Source organism: Drosophila busckii, chromosome 3R (genome assembly GCF_011750605.1).
Source record: "Drosophila busckii strain San Diego stock center, stock number 13000-0081.31 chromosome 3R, ASM1175060v1, whole genome shotgun sequence".
Taxonomy (NCBI): Eukaryota; Metazoa; Arthropoda; class Insecta; order Diptera; family Drosophilidae; genus Drosophila; species Drosophila busckii.
This window is the reverse complement of record NC_046607.1, coordinates 14,727,299-14,746,446: the sequence shown is the minus strand read 5'-3', so window position 1 is coordinate 14,746,446 and position 19,148 is coordinate 14,727,299. Positions and strand designations below refer to the sequence as shown.

Sequence of the window (19,148 nt, the reverse complement as noted above, 5' to 3'; positions counted from 1 at the left end):
TCATTAATTATCGCTCTAATCCATCAGCATCCATCAGCCTTGCGCTCACCTTTTGGCTTGACAAAAGTCTGAACATCATTAGGCGCAACTTTCTCACACTCGGACTGAGACGCGAAAGGATAATAATTAACCATGCCAAAATAGCGCAACTGACCATTAACACGACGCGCAGGACTCCACACACAACGGTCAATGTCAAAAACTATTATCTCTCTAATAAGCGAAAACACACGCGCTCTCCTTTGCCTGTAAGGGGATACTTTTTCTTTAAGTTGAATATTTCATAATTTCCGACTGTCCAGTCCAACCCCTTTGAAGAAACTAGCTGAGATTTTTACATGCACTTACCCTTTCTTTGCATAAGCCTTTTGTTTGTCTATTGTCCGGTTCGGGAACTTTGCATAATCAATAATCCTTGACGCAGCAACCGGGCATTGTCCAGGCGCTGACCAACGCAGCCAACACGTCTGAAAAGATAAATTATGGTTTGTAGTCAAATTGAAGCCAAACAATCCGCACAAAAGACGCAGCGCCTGCATTCCAATGCAGCAGGCAGGACACTCAAAGGGGTGGGCTAATGGCAGCTGGCAGCTTGAGCAGCGAAAGAATTTTGTTTGCTTATGCAATGAATTTATGTTTTAATTTAATAGTTAGAAAGCTTTACTATTCAATCAATATAGAAATCAATCATTAGGCAGCGACAAATCAAACACAATTATATTTTTATTTAAATTATAGGACTTTCTGCATTATTATCTGTGCTCTAGCGATACCATAACTTCGTGAGTTTATGTTTTAATTTAATATTATATATCTCTTCAACTTGAATAATCATTTATCTATAGAAATCAATCATTAGCCAACAACTAATCAAACACAATTAAACATTTATTTAAATTTCCAGTAGACCAATTGACCTTTCTTCATTATTATCTGTGCTGTACCATAACTTCCTGAATTTATGTTTTAATTTAATATTATATATCTTTCACTATTCAATCATCTATAGAAATCAATCATTAGCCAGCGACAAATCAAACACAATTATACTTTTATTTAAATTTCCAGCAGACTAGTTGACCTTTCTTCATTATTATCTGTGCTGTAGCTGGACCAAAAGTCCGTGCAGCTGTGCAAATGTCAAGACGTAAGTGTCAAAATGCTCATTAATAACAATGTCCTTGGCGCAAGGACTGCAGTCAGTCTCGCAGGGGCTGCTCACTGAGCAAACACACATTGGCAGCTTGCGAAAGATGAATCGATGAGAATGCAAAAATGGAAAGTACAGCGCCTAAGCCGGACAAGGCAACTGGACAATGGGAAAGTTCGTCAAAGGATGTTTGCGCAATTCAGTAAACAATTCAGTAAACTATCGTCGTTGTCGATCCCTTGTGTATACATGCAGCAGTGTTAAATTGAAAAATTATGATAAATAGCATAATGGGCTAAAGAAACAGCAGAGAAGCAAGCAGCACAACAACATGCCAAACATCCCACTGAGCTCAGGCCGCATTCTGAGTAATATGCAAAAGCCAGGACACTGGGCAAGGCAAGGCACGGCAAGGGTTGAGCTTCATCATCATCATCATCGTCTTCATAAAAGACAATCGAGGTGAGACGCTGCTTCGAGTGAGTGTTGCTAAAGTGTGCAGCGGCCTATAAAGGAAATCCTTTCGCTACGGGATATCATTTACGCAAGCGCTGGACTTCAAGGATTTGCCGTTGCCCATGTGTGTGTCTCTCTGTGTGTGTGTGTGTGTGTGTGTGTGTTTGCCTTTTTTGTTTATCTAGCCGGCAATAGTTCACAGCAGCTTATCTGCCTTTGTGGCATGCATGTTTTGCGAAAAGTTTTGCCAATGAACGCGCGGGGGGCGGTTGGGCGAAAGGGTTAGCAAATATATGACTTCGAGATTGGCTCAGTGCCCAGCAGCAGCAGCAGACGGCACTGGCTGCTTAAAAGATATTCACAGCTTAGTCATGTAATGCGCTAAGCGAATGTCCTGGCTGTTTGCATTTTATGCGCTCGGCGTAACGTCAGCAAAAGCGATAAAAGTCAACTAAATTACACGCTGCGATTTTTGTAACATATCTGAGGCTGCATTAATTTCAGCTGCAATAAAAAAAACCAATAACAAAGCAAAGAGTTGTGCTGCAGCTAAATTTTCCTAATCAAAAGCACAAACATTTATTTTTTAGACAGGACATGCAGCTCGATTGACTAGAAATTTTCCCACAATCGCCGAGTGGGCTGCAGTCCTCAAGCATCCTGTCATATTGCCTTTGCAGGAAATGATCTTTTGATCCGGAAACCATAAAATTGAATGCGCGACCTCAAAAAAACAAAACACGAACGAGAGCGAGAGTGAGAACGAGACGCTGTCGTGACAAAATCTGTGTGTAAATGTTTTGTAATCGTGCAACTAGCACGCAAATGAAACAAACCACCTGCAGCAGCAGCAGCAGCAGTGTGGCATGCAACTTACCCCGCTAGAGCGGCACTGAAGCTGCTGAGGGGTGCGCGCTTGTCTAGGGGGCGAAAAAACTAAAACGACAATGCAATTATATTTGTTTTAAAATTAAATTTTAATTGCAGCTGAGGGGTAGTTGCTGAGAACTTTTGGTTAGACTAAAATAGAATAGTGTCGTTATGACTTTGACAGCTCTAGCAGCTACTTTTAAATATTTGATGCTCACCTTGACGAAAATCACGCCCAGCAGCCGCGATCGTATTACTATTGAAACCCCAACAGTCAAATGCGCTTGTTGACAAAACAAACAAAAGGGGTGATCAGAGCTTGGCATTTGTTATTAATTGCCACAAAAGGCAAACACTAAATTTATGCTGCGTCAACAGCGATTAGACGGCTAACGAAGCAAAGCGACACATGCCACAACTTTCAGCTGTAGTCGATACTCAAAGCCAGTCCCCAGAGCTTGCCGCCTAAGTTTTGTATATTTAATTTCAAAAGCAGTCAAAGCAAAACAAATTTGAGCTTGAGTGATCCTCTTAATGAACTCAGCTGCACACATGTGCGCAAAACCGCAGCGCGAGTGCTAAAAGTGCTGCCCAGGATACAATGTCCTGCAGGTAGCAGCACTTGACTTGCTTTGTTTATGGTCTTGTGGCCGCTTGACGTGATTTGTGCAGCTCGCAATGCAATTAGGCTGAGCACAAAGCAAAACCACAGCATGTGCTGCAGGTAGCGCAAGGTGCAGGACAGCAGCAGCGCAGTTCAAAGGTCAAGCCAGTTTGCAATTGCGTGCATTTCCTGCATAGGAAACTCTATACACAACACACTAATTAAGCATAAAGAAACTAATTTTCTTTGCAGCCTAAAAATAAATATTATGTGTGTGGGAAAATCTTTGCGTTGGAAAATTCAAATTGGGAAAATTCTATTTCTCGCGGTGTTCAAATTACGCCGCCTGTGCGCAGGCCCAGTACTTGCCCCAGCAATTTTATTTAAGAGCTGGGGGCACTGAGTTTTTCCTGCTGGTATTTGAATATCCTTGGGAAGCGCCTACGACTGTTTGCTGCGACTGTTTGATTTTACGTGATTTTGGAGCAGTTTGATTTCCTGGCGCAGGATGCAGGATGTGCAGGTTGCTGTGCCTTATAAACAGGTGTAGGTAGCGCTAAATTGTTATTCATAAATAGTTTAATAAATCATTTTAACATGCAGCACTTGCATGTCATCCATGTCAGCTTGAAGTGTCGATAAACCGACAGAATTCAATAGCCGGAAAATAACCGTAAAACAAACACGCGCAACCAACAAATTCAATACCGAAAACAACAAGAAAAAAATCACAAATTAGCTGAGCTACGAGTGTGAGAACAAAACGTTGTATTTGAATATTGAAAAACTTACATGCGACACATGGTGACAGTGTAAGAAAAACATCTGGACAATCGTTAAAAAATACGCGCGGCATGAAATATGCCAAGGCAGGATTGGATCCTCCCGAGTCTCGCAACTGCGACAGCTACTTGGCCGTGGAGGATGACAATTTATGGTTGTGTGTGTGCGATCGAACAATATTTAACTATAAACGGGGGAATTGTGCTTGGAGCGTGCATTTCATACACCCGTTGGAATTTGTTATGCTACAGGAAAAGCAGAAAATCCAGGCAGCATTTCCGTGAGAATTGATTGGAATTTTTTATGTTAAACAGGCAGATTGAGAATTTTGTGGGGAGCAACATATGCGCGCCATATAAGCAGCGTTACTTTTAATTATTGCTGCATCCTTTATTAATAAACTTTAAGTTGCATGTTGTACAGAAATTTGTTATCGCTGTTGCAAAGATATAAACCAACGATCCTTGTTGTTAACGAGTTATTTACGAGCTGAAATCGGAGTGTCTACGCTTTATTATCTCGTCGACATGCTCTGATTCTGTATAACACTTAACGATAAGCTGCAGTTGAAGACGCTGCTCATGCTTATCGCTAAAGCAGCTCAAATTTTAGTTAAGATAAGCGCTGCGGCTCAAACAATTCACACGCAAGCGCTTGCACCCTTACCAGCAATTATGGCTCAATAATACTTTCAATATTTATAGCAATTGTTATTAAATATTATTGGTTGACCAGCAACAACAGCAACCCCTAGGGGCGTTTATTGACTGTTTTATGACACGCACCCCTTTCGATATCAATATATTGGTAACAGTCGCTCGAGTTACAGTCACGAAATTGGAAACCACACGGCAATCAAAGTCAAAGTGTCTGAGAACTATTGGATTTCAATCAATAATTGCGTGCTCGATACGTTTCGAATTTAGATTGCTGTAGGGGCTAACCCTAAAAAAGTGTTAAATAACCAGCGGTTCCGGTTTAGTAACTCTGCTCAAGTGGTCAACGCGCTAATTAACGTTGCAAGTAATGCAAACCTTAAGGAAATCGTATAAATGGATCCCAACTATTTAGATATGCAAAGCAGCCGGATGTGCCAGCTGGCATTCAAGTTCAAATTTGCCTGCGACTTTAAGTCTCAAATGCATTGACTAATTTACGTTCCGTTCCCATAACATTGTTCACCTTAAACCATGTGCTGAGTTGAACTACCGGAACTCCAGATGCACTAGTTTCGCTGCTAGCAAAGTAAATATTTGCCAACTGATAAACTAGCCCCAAGATCTTCATTCATTTCATTTCAGTTTGCTTATTACTGCATTACGCATACTCGCACTTGTTAAAGTCTTTTAACTGAACTGAGTTCATTCATGAAAATAGTTTTTGGCGTTAGATTTCGTCAGAGCTGCATAGTTGAGATATCAACAAATGTTGCCGCTAAAAGTAAATAAGATTGTCTATCTTTTGTTTTTATTGTGATAAGCGCTGTTGTTGCAGCTGCTGCTGCTGTTGCTGAGCATGTTGAAGTTTGTTCCCAGCAAAAGCTATTTGGCCTATACACTAACGGGCCTTGGCTAAGTTCAAAGGTCAGCTACGAAAAATTTAATGCCAACTCAAAATAATTGAAATTCGTACTAAAAACATGTTTTTTATTTCAAGTTGCAAAACAGTTTTCAGTTCAGTTTGGACTGACCCATGGGAAGTTTTCGTCCATTTTGACCTTTGACACTGACCACCCCGATCCTGCCAAACAGGTTCAACTGCCCAGCCAGGACATTTTGAATAACCAACCAGCGCACCCCGTTGACCTCATAGGTCAACCATACGCATTGAGCTTACACGCATCAAAATTTCGACTACTAGTCGAACGAATTATTTTCCCAACAGCTCCAAGCTGCTTATTAATAAGCGATCAGAGTTCAATTGTTCAATTAGCTGAACGCAAAGCTCCTGTATAAATTATGAATGAATTAAATTCGATTTGAATACACACTCTACTCTATGCACTGCCCTCGATTGCCGCAGCTCCCAGAGGGGCAGCGCCAGCGGGAGGCAGAGCCTACAATTGCCAGTAGTTGTTGTTGTTGTTGCCTTGGGTTAAGTCAGTTAATCATGTTAATGGCATTAAGCAGCTTAATCGACGGCAAGATCTAAGCGCTGGCGTCGATAATCAGCAGTTCCAGTCCCAGACCAAGAGAGAGGCCAGCCCAGCGACCACCCAGCTAGTTAGCATTTGTGCAACTGTGGGGCATCTAATTAAAAACAAAAGTAAGCCGCCTTGTAAATGTCAAGCGATTGTCAAAGAGTCGCAGATCACGAACCTGCGCGCTGAGCGCTGAACTTGTTGCCAAATCAAAATGCATTTCATTTTCCACAATCATTTGAGAGAAAAAAAACTTGGCGACAATTATTTGCAACTGCCGCCGCCGTCGCCAGCGCAGCGGCAAATGACAAACAAATAAAAGTTGCAAAGAGCGAAAAAAAGCAAAAATCATAGCTGCTATTATATAATTAATGTTGTTAAGTATTGACATTTGCCACACGACGGCGGCAACACTTGACATTTTAATATGTTTGCTTCAAATATAACATTTGTTATATTCGCTTATTGTTTAAGCAACAAAAAACAAGCGCATTTATTGTCATTAGTTTGGTCAAAAGTTGACCCAGGCAAATTAAAAGGGTTAAACGTTGATGTTGATCTCGCTCGGCGGCCGCTGGCAGCTTCAGCTCAAGAGCATCACATGAGCCGCTTTGGGGTTTCTTCTCATATTTGGGTTAGGGTTGTGAAACTACAGCAGCGGCCAGAGGTCAGCTCAGTGGGCAAAGTTCAGCTGGTAAGCTTACGAAAAGTGTCAGAATTTCGTAACTAGAAAGATCTTAAGCATCAACTAATTAGAGCAGTAAGTAGAGCAGCAACGAGTATAGAATTATTCACTTTGATAAAAATAAATAATAGAGAAATTATATAAAATAGTTCCATTAGAGATTAATCTATTATTTCATGCTATTGCCAATATTTTGTAAATATATTTAGATATTTGCTATGCTGTTGTTGTTCGTTTAAAATATTTAATGCGTATATGAAACTTAGGCATTCATTTATCAGAGCTTAGACTTTAATTGAACAACAATAATTATGCAGACTTGTTAAGGAAACATTATAAATCTTACACAAGCATACGGCTGAGGATCAAATGCCACAAAAATGTAGTTTTGGCAAAAAACTTATTGCCTTTGGGCATAAAGACATTCACACCTTTGCTCCAACCACATGCCAAATGGTCAAATGTCTGTTGGGTCTGTTGCTGTTGTTGGTTGCTGCGGCATCTGTGCGAAGGACAATAAACCAATTTTACCGCCCACAAAATGACCATGAAATTGCTTACGGAAGTAAGTTCATGTGCCACAAAAACATGGCCTAAAACAATTGGCAGCGGCCAGTTCAGTCCGGAGACTAAAATAGTTGTCACTTGGAGCGAGCCAAAAGAAATAATAATAAATGCGCAAATGGCAAAGGAACTATGCTAACATAAAAGGCTAAAATGTCCATAAATATGCTCAACTATTTTGTCTGTGTCTGTGTGTGTGTGTGTGTGGGTGTGCGTCTTGGGCTTGGGTCCTGTGGTCCTTTCGTCAGCACGTAAATCATGACATTGAAATTGCAGCCAAACAATGAAGTGAACCACAGTAGGTGTTGCCCATTGACCATTGTGCCACAAATGGGCAACGGCTGCTGCTGCTGCTGCAACTAACAAAGACATCAAAAAGGTAAAAGCCAACCTGCCTTTAAAACACAATTGTATAACGCTAAATGCCTGCGGACTGTGGCAACACCCACGTGGCCACTCACTGTTGTTGTCAATGCCCAGTTTGTCGGCCTAATGCGGTAATTAGTTTGATGCCTCAAGCGGAGGCAGCAGCAGCAGCAGCGTTGGCTGCTGTAGGCACGCGGCCTGGCTGCGGGTTAAAGATTGCAATCTGAGGCGTAATATGATCCGCTGAGCCTACAAATGCAGCAGCAACTCGTTGCCACCAAAGGTAGCCCAGCTCAGCCCTTTGCCACCCCTTTGCCGTATCAATTCGGTTGACTTTGTGGCATCCCATTTGAGATCAAATCCTTTGAAACTCAAACCGCAAAACATTAGTAAGCCCATTTTGTTATATTTGCCTTTTTATTGTTGCCTTTTAATCGGCATAAACCAATGTTTAATTTGATACTTTATTAGCTGATTTGATTAGCCCAAAGCTAACTTTTTGATTGACAGACGCGCGCAACTTTCTCAGCCAGACCATTGGTCAAATGTCAGTTACAAACTGTCAGCTCTTGAGATGCTGCAAGATGCTGCGCGACCCTGTGCAACCCTCAAAAAGCAAAAAAGCCGAAAAAATGAACATCTTGTTTAACAACTTTGTCAAATATAATTAAAAAACACAAAAAGCATTTTGATTGCAATGCCAGCGAAATGTCAATCAGCAAAGCATTAGCTATATATATACAGCTATTGTTAACATCAATGATAAACGCTAAGCCAAGATTGAGGCGCAAATCAAATGGTTCAATGCACAGAGGAGGGTTCCAACTATATCCCTAGAGATGCTAAAGAAATTTAATTAAAATTTGGTTTTCTACGTTTTTTGCCTCAAATTGAATACAAGTTTTTGTCATGAGCTTAGTCATGAAATTTTTACTATGCAAATGTAAGACGTTTGAGGTCAGCGCAAAGGTCATTCTACGGCTGAAGGGTTGTTTCGTTGTTTGTCCAGCTGCAGCTCTGCTGATCGTTAAATGTGATTTTTCATTCGAATATCATAAAAATGAAATCGCCAAGCCAGAGCGGCTTATTATGCGTGACAGCCTACAAAAACATTTATGAGCATGACAATCATATCGCAGTGGTTATATCTCAAGTCCTATATACTTGACTATTGCGCCAACGAAATTGAAGGCAGATGTCCTCGCAATGTCTCAATACTTGCCTAATTCAATTAGCACCATCTTCCAATCTTCCCGCGTTCGTTTTTATGTAGCGTATTAAATTCGCATTGACAAAAGACAGTTGCAATCCATTGCTATTTGGTTGGACATTTAGCCAATTTTATGAAAGTGTGATAAACTCAATTTGATATTGAAACTACGCCAGTGCAGCAACTGTAGTTAATTTGTTATTTATGCTGCACATAATTAAAATGCGTAGCCATTTTCTTATTATTTTCTTTCCAAATTGTAGCAAAAATGCGCGAAAATTCCGTTAGGCTCAACACTCTGGAGCTGTCAATAAATATTTGTGCAGCGACGTAAACAAAAATAATAAAGTCAACTGCAAAAAATATTGAATTATACTCTTTGTATATATAAAAAATAATGGAAATAGGCGCTACCCGTAGACACGCGGCTTTTGTATTGAGAGATTTTCCTTATCGTAATGCGTGCTGAAAGGAAAAGCAAGCAAATCTATTTGTTTGCCTTTGACGCAGGCAAGGAAATTTATTCAAAAGGTTCATATGCACACACACACACACACACAGACACATATGCAAAAGGCAAAAGATGCAAAAATATTTGCCAAGCTAAAGAAATTGGGTCAAAGGTGAAACATACAGTGGGGTGTGGCAGCGGCAGCATCAACAAAATTCGCAACAATTTTCTATGCCGCTGGTTTTTCGTTTATATGCAAAAATTTTCTCTTATGCCCGCCACCCCAGTCCCAGTCTGAGATCCTTAGCGCTGTCCCTCGTTACGCTTGACATTATTTTTAGCCAATTTTCAATGCACATTTTCCATTGCGAATAGTTCCGTTTGCAGTTTTCATGATTTTTTCCTTACTTTTTTGACATTTTTGTAACGATATTTTCATTTGCACCCTCAGGAAAGTGGAAAAAATTAAATGCAGTTAACTGTTCAGCATGCAGTAACATTAATTATAATTTTTATCGCTCTGATGTGACTAATTTGATTTTTATGCGCCTAAAAACAAAGTACAGCATGTAACTAAATAGAAATTTAAAAAATTAAATAAGCAAAGCAAGTTTTCTATGTATATTTCAAATTAAATCGAGCACTGTGAGAAAAAGTTTCAAAAAATCAAATTTTGCTGAGCTAACGGTCAGCTGTCCATCAAATGCAGCTTCACTTGGGCAGTTGATCTAGTTTAACTGGACCTATGCACCCGTCTCAACTGTTGACCAACTCTTATCTCATGTCAACTACAATTAATAAAGAAAGTTCAAATTTTGTCAAGGGGTTTCTCAACCCGTATCATTGCCAAATTGCGCAAGCATCTTTGATCTCAAAAGATCTGTTTGTAAACAAAAGGGCGCAGCTTCATCCCTTTTTGCTGAACTCTTTAACAAATGATTTCTTTCTTTCGTTTTTTAACAGTTTTACACCCAAAAACGCAAAGAAATGTTTATGAATGAGCAGCAGCATCTTTTGGGCAAGGGGCAAACGTGATCTTGGTTAAGGGTTTAGGGTTCGGGTTCAAGGGGTAAGCGGCAGTGCGGTTCAACTTTATTGGCACAACAAGTATTAATTATATTACGCAGATTGTTTGGCAACTAAATATAGCAATATGATTTCATTTTCAATTCGAAGCGGACTTCGCAGTTATCTGCGCGCTTATGTCACATGGTTTTTTATTTTTATACGTTTTTTTCGAAATTTATTTTTTGTTTAATCTTTATAGACGTTTGGCTGTGGCTGATAAGCCTGCAACTGTAAAAATCTCAATATTTTATGGCTTCTCTCCAAAAACAAAACAGCAGCAGCTAGAGGAGCCTCAGAGCCTCAGTGACAACCACACGAGAAATTCATTACTCAGCGTGATAAGCGAACCGGGCCCCTGATAAGCATAAGCGAACAACAAAACAAGATTGACTAGAAACCGTTAAGCGCACCACAGCATCCCGCTGTCGTTATTTTTTCGTATTTTGCTGCTGCTGGCGCTGGGAGCAGCGTGCTCCACTTCACTGTCGCATTTGCCTTGCCGCCTCTAACTGGAAAATTTCTCATTTGGCGTGTTTCCTCTATAATTTAAACATACTAAAATCGATTTGCTGTCTCGCTCTCACGCACTTGGAGCTGTGCGTTTGGAGCTCATAGTGCAAGTCCGAAGGTTAGAGTAGCACACGATTTGATTAACAAATAAAAATGAGCGCCGCCACTGCTATGCTCTCTCACTTACACAAATGAGAAACGCAGTTCAGTCGCTCTCTCGCAGCAAGGGGCGTTGCTTTCTAGTTTACGCTCAATCTACAGTGGTGTGTGTGTGTGCATGTGTTGAGTGCGTGAATTGAGCGCGTTTGAGTTTCGTCCAGTTCTCTTTGCATTCTTGTTGAGCATTTGCAGTGAGCATATTTCAAATTGGCACAGTTTACAGAATATTTAACAGAGTGCGACACATATTTATGGCAAATTCATATTTGCTATAAACGGATGTGTGCTATAAACGGATAAAACTGCATAAATAATTAATTTATTATTATGGTAAATTTCGCTTTACTTGTCATTTAAGTAATTGTGGTTTGAAAGTTTTAAAAATATCTGAGCAGCCTATATAAACTTATGGACATTATTAAATTGTTGAGAATTTTTTATAATTACATATGACTTTGTTTCGCTAAATAAATTATAGAACCTTTCTTTTATTTCCATTCATTAATAATTATAATGTATGTCTTAATTTAACTTTAGCTTTAACCTTTTACTTATAATGCTAATTGATTTAATCTTTCAAACAGTTTACAGTATTCATTGCAAAATAAGCGACGATTAATTGTTGCTGCCTGCTAAATTGTGAAATTCCATTGCAAATTTTTATTAATTAACAGCCTTTCAAATGCTGCAACTAGAAAATCCACGTAAATTGCAGCAAACCCGAAACTGAGCCTGAGCCAGAGCCTGAGTGAGAGCCAAAGCGACTCCTCAGCTTGTGGCAGGAGTAATTAATGATGTGGCGCGGCGGCTGTGGCGTCTCTCAACTTTGCTGCTGTGCAAATATTAGCAAATTATTTTAGTTTTAGAAAATCTGCGCATAAGTGTAAGCGAGACAGACTGAGCTTGAATATTTCCGCTTGCTGTTTACATTTCGCCTTGCGTTTGTCAATTTTCTAAAGCACTGACTTTTGGGCCAAAGACAAAGTCAAGCAGGAGTCGGAGCAGCCATCCCCTAACCCCTGAGCAGCAGCAGAAGCAGCTCACTAATGATGTTCTGTGTGGGTATTTCGGGCATCTTTAGCTCTTGCCTGACTCTTGCTTTTGCTTGAAATGTCACTGCTTGGGATTCATTCAAACGCTCTGACAATATTTGCACTTTTCCATTTGGTTAAATGGCAGCTACGTTCGCTTAATTGTGCTGCTGTCAACTCTACGCGGAGTAATTAAAAACTGTCCAAGGCGTAAGAATTAGCAAATTTGTCAAATCTGTGGCCGTAAACAATTTATCAAACTTGTTTCGAGCGCGCCTGCAGAAAAATTCGTTAATTTTCAGCTGTAAACTAGAGCTGTGTGTAGCTAAAAATTAATTAAAATAATAAGCTCGGCGGCCATATGCATAAGTGTGCGCACTCGAAGGCAGTAACAATTAATTTTCAATTAAAGTCGCAACAACATTTTAATTGTTTGTCTCCGAAAATTCACAAACAGCGAAGGAATAAGTAAACAAACATATGTTATGCTCATATTTACACGCTTGTTAGGCGGAGTAACCACCCAACCCAGCCCCAGCCCCACCCACTCATATGCAAAGCAACAGAGATTAACGCTTGCGGCACGCTCAACTTGACTGCTCGACTTGGCTAGGACGCGACTAAGGGTGCCCCATGAATTTCAATTCGCGTCGCGTCTTTTCATTTATGCCAAGCAGCGTAAGCAAACTTTCAAGACAAGGCAATAAAATTGCTCTAATGTCGCATAACTTCCGCAACCACTAAATTCATGCGGCGTTGCCACACAGCTATTTGCATATGTGTGCGTGTGTGTGTGTGTGGGGCCAATAAAGTGCTCCTGGGCAACAGGCAGAGCCTGTCACATTTCCATTAGCCATTTGCCTTTTAACTCATCATCTCTGGTGTGTGCACACACACACACACACACACACAGATGTGGCCAAAGTGTATTATCTGGCAGCAGCGGCTGTTTAGCGCATTTATTACCCATATTTTGACATCCGGCTTTTATCCTTTCGCCAGGCACACATGCTGCGCCTGCAGGCTTTCAATTCGACGCGCTATAATTGTTGTCACGCACAAACGCTTGGCAAAAGTTTATTATTGTTATGCAACAAATGTAAAATTCTGAAGCTGGCATGCATGGCGTATGCGCAACATCAAGCTGTAATACATTTAAATAGTTTATTTGCAGCTTATGCTATTTTATAGTCTTTTCTTATATTTATTTCTGTCTCTATCTACATTCACTTAATTGTACGTCCGATTTAGCAAATGGAATTTAACCTCGAAAGCCGCCACATTGATGATATAATCGAACTGCCATTGGGCTACTGATTGTTGAACTTTTGCACTGTATCGGTACTTAATAGAAAAGCAATCAAATAATTGCGCTAAAGTGTGCCACAATCAAATATAGCAACAAATTAAGCAAACGCCAACACCAAACAAAATGCAACAACAATAAAAATAATATAACTGTCATTGTGGTTGACTTTAGCGCAAATGTTTTCGCTGTTGTTGTTACCCACTGCAAATCGATAAATCGAAGAAACCGCAATAAAAAAAAAACAAGAAGAAAAACCACAGAGAGAAGAAAATAAGTAATCCAAACGCTTCCATCTTCCAAGCTATTCGTCTGCCGTCTGCTGCGAGACCAAAAAGCGATAAGTTTACAATTGCTTATGACTTCAATTAATCTGTGAAAGCGCCTACGCAGCCAGTGTGCAGTCCAAAGAGCGCAGTAAAAGAACAACAACAAAGACTGTAAAACTTCAATTGAACAACGACGTTTAAATGCTCTTAATTCATAAAGTCGCTGCTAAAGTATTGCAACAAATAGTTTGAAAATTATTCAAGCTACAAAAGTGTTAAATGTTTCATTACAATTTGTATAAATAAGTTTCAGCAAATATGTAGATCAATAAGTTTAATAAATTTGTTTACATTAAACCATCAGAAGTGATAGTAAAAGAAAATACTTATTAGAATTAACAAAAGGCTTGTTCACTTTAACTTCAATTTAAATTTAATTCACAAAATAATTTGACAACTAAACTATTCAAGCTACAAAAGTGTTAAATGTTTGCTTACAATTTGCATAAATAAATTTTAATAAAAATATAGATAACTAATTGGTTTAAGTTTAATGAAATCATCAAAACTGATAGTAAAAGAAATACTTATTAATATTAACAGATTGATTGCTTACCTTGACTTCAAACTAAATTTTATTCCAAACATAGTTTGACAACTTAACTATTCAAGCTACAAAAGTGTTAAATGTTTGATTACAATTTGTATAAATAAGTTTTAGCAAATATATAGATCAATAATTGGATTAAGTCTAATTAATTTGTTTAAATTAAACCAACAAAAGTGGTACTAAAATAAATACTTATTAATATTAACAAAATATTACTTTTGACTTCAAACTAAATTTAATTTAAGTACTTTTATGGAATTGACAATGTCTTCAATTCAAAAACTTATAGCTAATATACCCCATAAGCTTAGCGTATTTTTATGTTTAAGAAACTAACAATTCTGCACGAAAATGGAAAATTGCAAACATATTGCCGAGCTGCGGTCTGCTGTGGCTGCCTCTATGGACCTGTATAGAGTCTCCCAGACAGCCGAAGACAATTGACCTGAAATTTCATTGAAGATGTGCCACAGACAGAGAGAGAGGCTGCATCTATCGGCTCTTGCGCTGTTGGAGCTGAAGATGCTTTGGCTTAGGAGCTGGCGGCCAACAATGGCAGGCTTTGAAATCTATACAAAACGGTAAATTGCTTAGTCATTGGCCAAGTTTGTAGCCACGCCAGCCAGCCACACACAACAACAGCAGCTAGAGATGCTGCCAGAGTCAATGATTGTAATCATGATCATTATAATTATTTGCCTTTGCCATTATTATCAAAATGAAATCGCATGCTGCGCTCAGCGCAAGCAACTTCCATGTCCATGTCCATGTCCAAGCGGCTAAGGCACGCATAGAGCCAGCCTGGAGTTTAGCCCTATTTCACACACCCACATGCAGCTTGGGCTGAGGCTGACGCTGAGACTAAATTGCTTGCTCACAAGCCTTGAGACTAGGCGTGTTCCCAAGTTTGCTTGGGTGGCGCGGCTGGGAACAGAGCAATAAAAATCAAACATAAAATGTTTATTAAAAACTATTGATAAATTTAAAATTAGTTTAGCAATCATTGGCAGCTGCAGCAAATTATCCTGAGCAGTTATAATAAAAATGCAAATTAGCCGCGGAAAAACGGAAAATGAGATCAAAGCACATATGGCCAGCTGCTCAAATTGGTGCAGGTACGAGCCGAAATTCAACAAAAACAACAACAACAGCAACAGCAACAATTGCTGGCAATTGCAATTGCAACTGCAACATTAGCCACCACACGAGAGAGGTTAAGCGTGCAAAGTTCATGGCCGCGCTACGTGTGTGTGTGAGAGAAAGACTTGGATGCAGCAGCAGGTTGCAAGTTGCAGCTGCGTAGTTGCTACCGCTTGGTGGCGGTTGCAATTTCATTTCGGGGTCTTGGACAGCGGCGCGTGTTTTGGTCAATACACAACACACATGACTCTATTGCTGACCTGTAGCTTTAGTTTTTGGCAAAGAAAATTGAAAAAGTTATTAAGTTATTAGGCGCAACGCTACGTGTTGCACATGTGGCATGAAATTTAAAGTCGCAGCTCTAGGCTCGCCTCGCACTCGCTATCATCAATCATTGGGCTAAAAGCAATTAAGCCGTGAATCGTGTCAACTGCTTAGTCTGTTTAAGGCACAGCTTATGACGCGTTAAGCCCCAGCGCAGGTGCCAAGCGAGCAGCGATAGAAGCACTAGACGACGACAACTACTTACCAGCCTAAGCAATTAAAGTCACAAAAAATGTCAGAGGCGATAAATATTTTTAAGTGCGTTCACATGAAAGTTGACAAAAAACACAACAAAAAAAAAAAAGAAAAAAAAATCAATAGCGTTTGAAAAATTTTCACCGCCAGCCGCCGCACACGTTAAGAGGAAAAATTTCAACAGCAAAATTTATAAAGCGCAAGGCTGGCTTTTGGGATTTTTATCAAACACCTCGAGACTCTCAATGCGTGAGGCCTGCGCCTGCCTCAAGGTGTGGCGCGCATTGCACACGCGCATCTAACATGGAGACACGCAAACCCAAAAAAACAAACCCCAGGCCCCAAACATGACCACAAACTGGCACCCAGCGCTGGCGCAAACGCAACGCCAGACATTGCCTGATAGCCAAGCGATAAGCAACATTACCGTACAATTTTCAATTAACACGAGGCAACTGTGAAACGCCTGAACTGAACGCTTGGCCCACTCCACTCCACACGCCACCTGAGTGGCGCTTGGAGGCAAATCTCTATGCGCAGGCTTCACTACAAATTGTCTAATCTTACCAGGCACTACAGCTGGTGCTGTTGCTGTTGCTGGTGCTAGTGCTGCCGCTGATCTATGGTAGCCTGCTCCAGCAAATGGCTTTCCACTGGACAATTTATCATCTTCGGTTGCCACCGGACTCGGCCAGTGTCCATCAGTGCAACCATAAAAGCTCTTTATGGCATGCAACTGCTGCTGCTGCTGCTGCTGCTGCTGCTGCTGCTTGACACTCATGAGCCTCATCTTTGGCAGCCAGACCCAGAATGAAGTCGTTCAAGTCCGAGATGCAGCAGCACAAATCTTTGATTTTATTGACAAGCATGGAGCATTCAGCTGTCACTTGTTTTATGCCCAGATTTGATTTAAGTCAATGGCGCAGAAGCTGCAGTTTGTAGTTTCAAAATGGATAAGCTAACAATTTAAACTTAGCAGATGTATATAGGATAATCCAAGCTCAAATTGTATTCAATATATAAAATAGCTTGCTATAATATAATAATTAGTAACATTTTATTGAAATCTTTACTCAACTCTTCTTATTGAGATGCTTTTTAAATATATTTTCATTAGTCTAAATAGCGTAGATATTTAAATTCGACACCATTTAGCTGAACTCTTATTTGCCTTAAGCTAATTTATTCCAATCTTGTATTTTAAATAAGCTTAAAATATTTTGATAAATTAACTGACAAACTCTGTTCTTAATTTCTTCGATTAAGCACAGAATAGCAAGCTCTTCATATTGTCTGGGAATTGACTTACAGCTGACATAAGCATGAGTATAAAATGAATACAATTTTAGAAAGAATTCTAAAAAAAATTATAATTAATACGCCCATGCTGCAGATCCTCCAAGGCATAAATAAAATAATTTTAAAAATTTTAAAGCAGCTGTTAAATAGCTTGACGATCAAAGTAGCAACTGCTCTGTAGCTGAAATATATTTCTAATATTGTTTTCAAAATTCTGCATATCAAGAACAAGCATGACTGCAATTATGAAAATAAATAACCTCAGCCAATGCCTAAGCTGCTTACTAAGCAGCAAGTTGAGCCACTCAAGAAGCTTATCCAAGGCAACACCAAAGTGCGCTGGTCCAGCTGGAGATAACAAGAAAAAGTTTGTTATAGTAATGGTGCGCCATGGTCAGTCCGAATGGAATGAGCAGAATTTATTCTGCGGCTGGTACGATGCGCAGCTGACTGAGAAGGGCAAACAGGAGGCTTGTGCAGCGGGCAAAGCAGTGAAGGATGCAAAGCTAAAGTTCGATTTGGCGCATACGTCGCTGCTGAAGCGAGCACATGATACACTGCAGGCGGTGCTGGAGGTTAGCGAGCAGACCAAGATACCCATATGCAAGAGCTGGCGACTCAATGAGCGTCACTATGGCGGACTGACAGGACTGAATAAAGCGGAGACGGCAAAGAAGTTCGGTGAGGAAAAGGTTAAGATATGGCGCCGCAGCTTCGATACGCCGCCGCCGCCCATGGAAGAGGATCACAAGTACTACAAGGCAATACATAAGGATGCACGCTACAAAGACGAGCCGCAGCCCTGTGAGTTTCCCAATGCGGAGTCACTCAAGCTGACCATAGAGCGCACGCTGCCCTATTGGAACGATGTGATAGTGCCGCAGATCAAGCAGGGCAAGCGCATTATACTCGCTGCTCATGGCAACAGTCTGCGCGGCATTGTCAAGCATCTGGATCAGCTGTCCGACGAGGCCATCATGGAGCTAAATATACCCACTGGCATACCGTTCGTCTACGAGCTGGATGCGCAGATTAAGCCACTGGCACCCATGAAGTTTCTCGGCGATGCCGAGACTGTAAAGAAGGCCATGGAGTCTGTGGCCAAGCAGGGCAAGGCCAAGTAGCCAAACTGCTGTTTTCACTCAAAATGTTGTGTTGTGTTGAATAAAATTGCGGAAGGTCAAACTGATATTGCCTCAATGCACTTGCATGCTAAACAGAGTCTCCTCCCAGCTGGGCAGCGAGCTTGGTCGAATCTCTGTATGTCAAGCAGCAAATAAATTTATTTGATTTTAATTGACAATGAAAAGTCAACAAAGACAAGCTCACTACACTTTGTGTATTTCTGCGCCTGTGGAACGCCATATTCCATATTCATATTGAGATCGTTAAGAAATCAGAGTATGCGCAACCAGCAGCCAGGTCCAGACTGCGTCAATTTTAATTGGTGTATGGGTTCACTTGGTTACGCTGATGAGTCGTCGTCGTCGTCGTTGACTGTTGTTGTGGCTGGAATTTTGTGCGCGACATTCAAATGGGTCGAATTTTAATTTGTTTAAATGAAATACTCATTTAGGTTTTTATTGACAAACAAATTGAATTGATTGATCTAAATGAATTTATGCGCTCAGCCATAAGCGCGTCTCTACCCATAGCAGACGCTCTCTTCAAATACAAATTCTCACATTACAAGCACACACAGCTAATATTTATTTATTTAGCTACAATATTGTTTGCAGCTGAAACTTGTTTGTGCTGTTATTAACAAGTAGAGACAAGTCGACTAAACAGGAACTGAAATGCAGGAAGACATAAAAGTTCAGACAAACAAATTGAAATATTAAAGCAATATTAGAGTAACAATTTATTTTGAAATTGGGCTAAGGTAAGCGACAGAGAGAAGAAGTGAATTTAATATTAGGAACAATTATATAGCAAAGTCTATTAGAGCTATAAAA

The 19,148-nt window shown here is 40.2% G+C and overlaps 1 protein-coding gene across 1 annotated transcript; it reads left to right on the top strand.

The window, feature by feature from the left end:
- Positions 1-17,346: 17,346 nt before the first annotated feature.
- Positions 17,347-18,439, top strand: LOC108602022 (phosphoglycerate mutase 2). The gene has a single exon (XM_017990025.1). The coding sequence runs from the start codon at positions 17,424-17,426 to the stop codon at positions 18,312-18,314; it is 891 nt and encodes a 296-aa protein (XP_017845514.1). The 5' UTR covers positions 17,347-17,423; the 3' UTR covers positions 18,315-18,439.
- Positions 18,440-19,148: the final 709 nt, after the last annotated feature.

What these genes read in the sequence shown, in the direction of transcription:
- LOC108602022 (XM_017990025.1), top strand. Translation starts at nt 17,424, where the DNA reads ATGACTGCAATTATGAAAATAAATAACCTCAGCCAATGCCTAAGCTGC.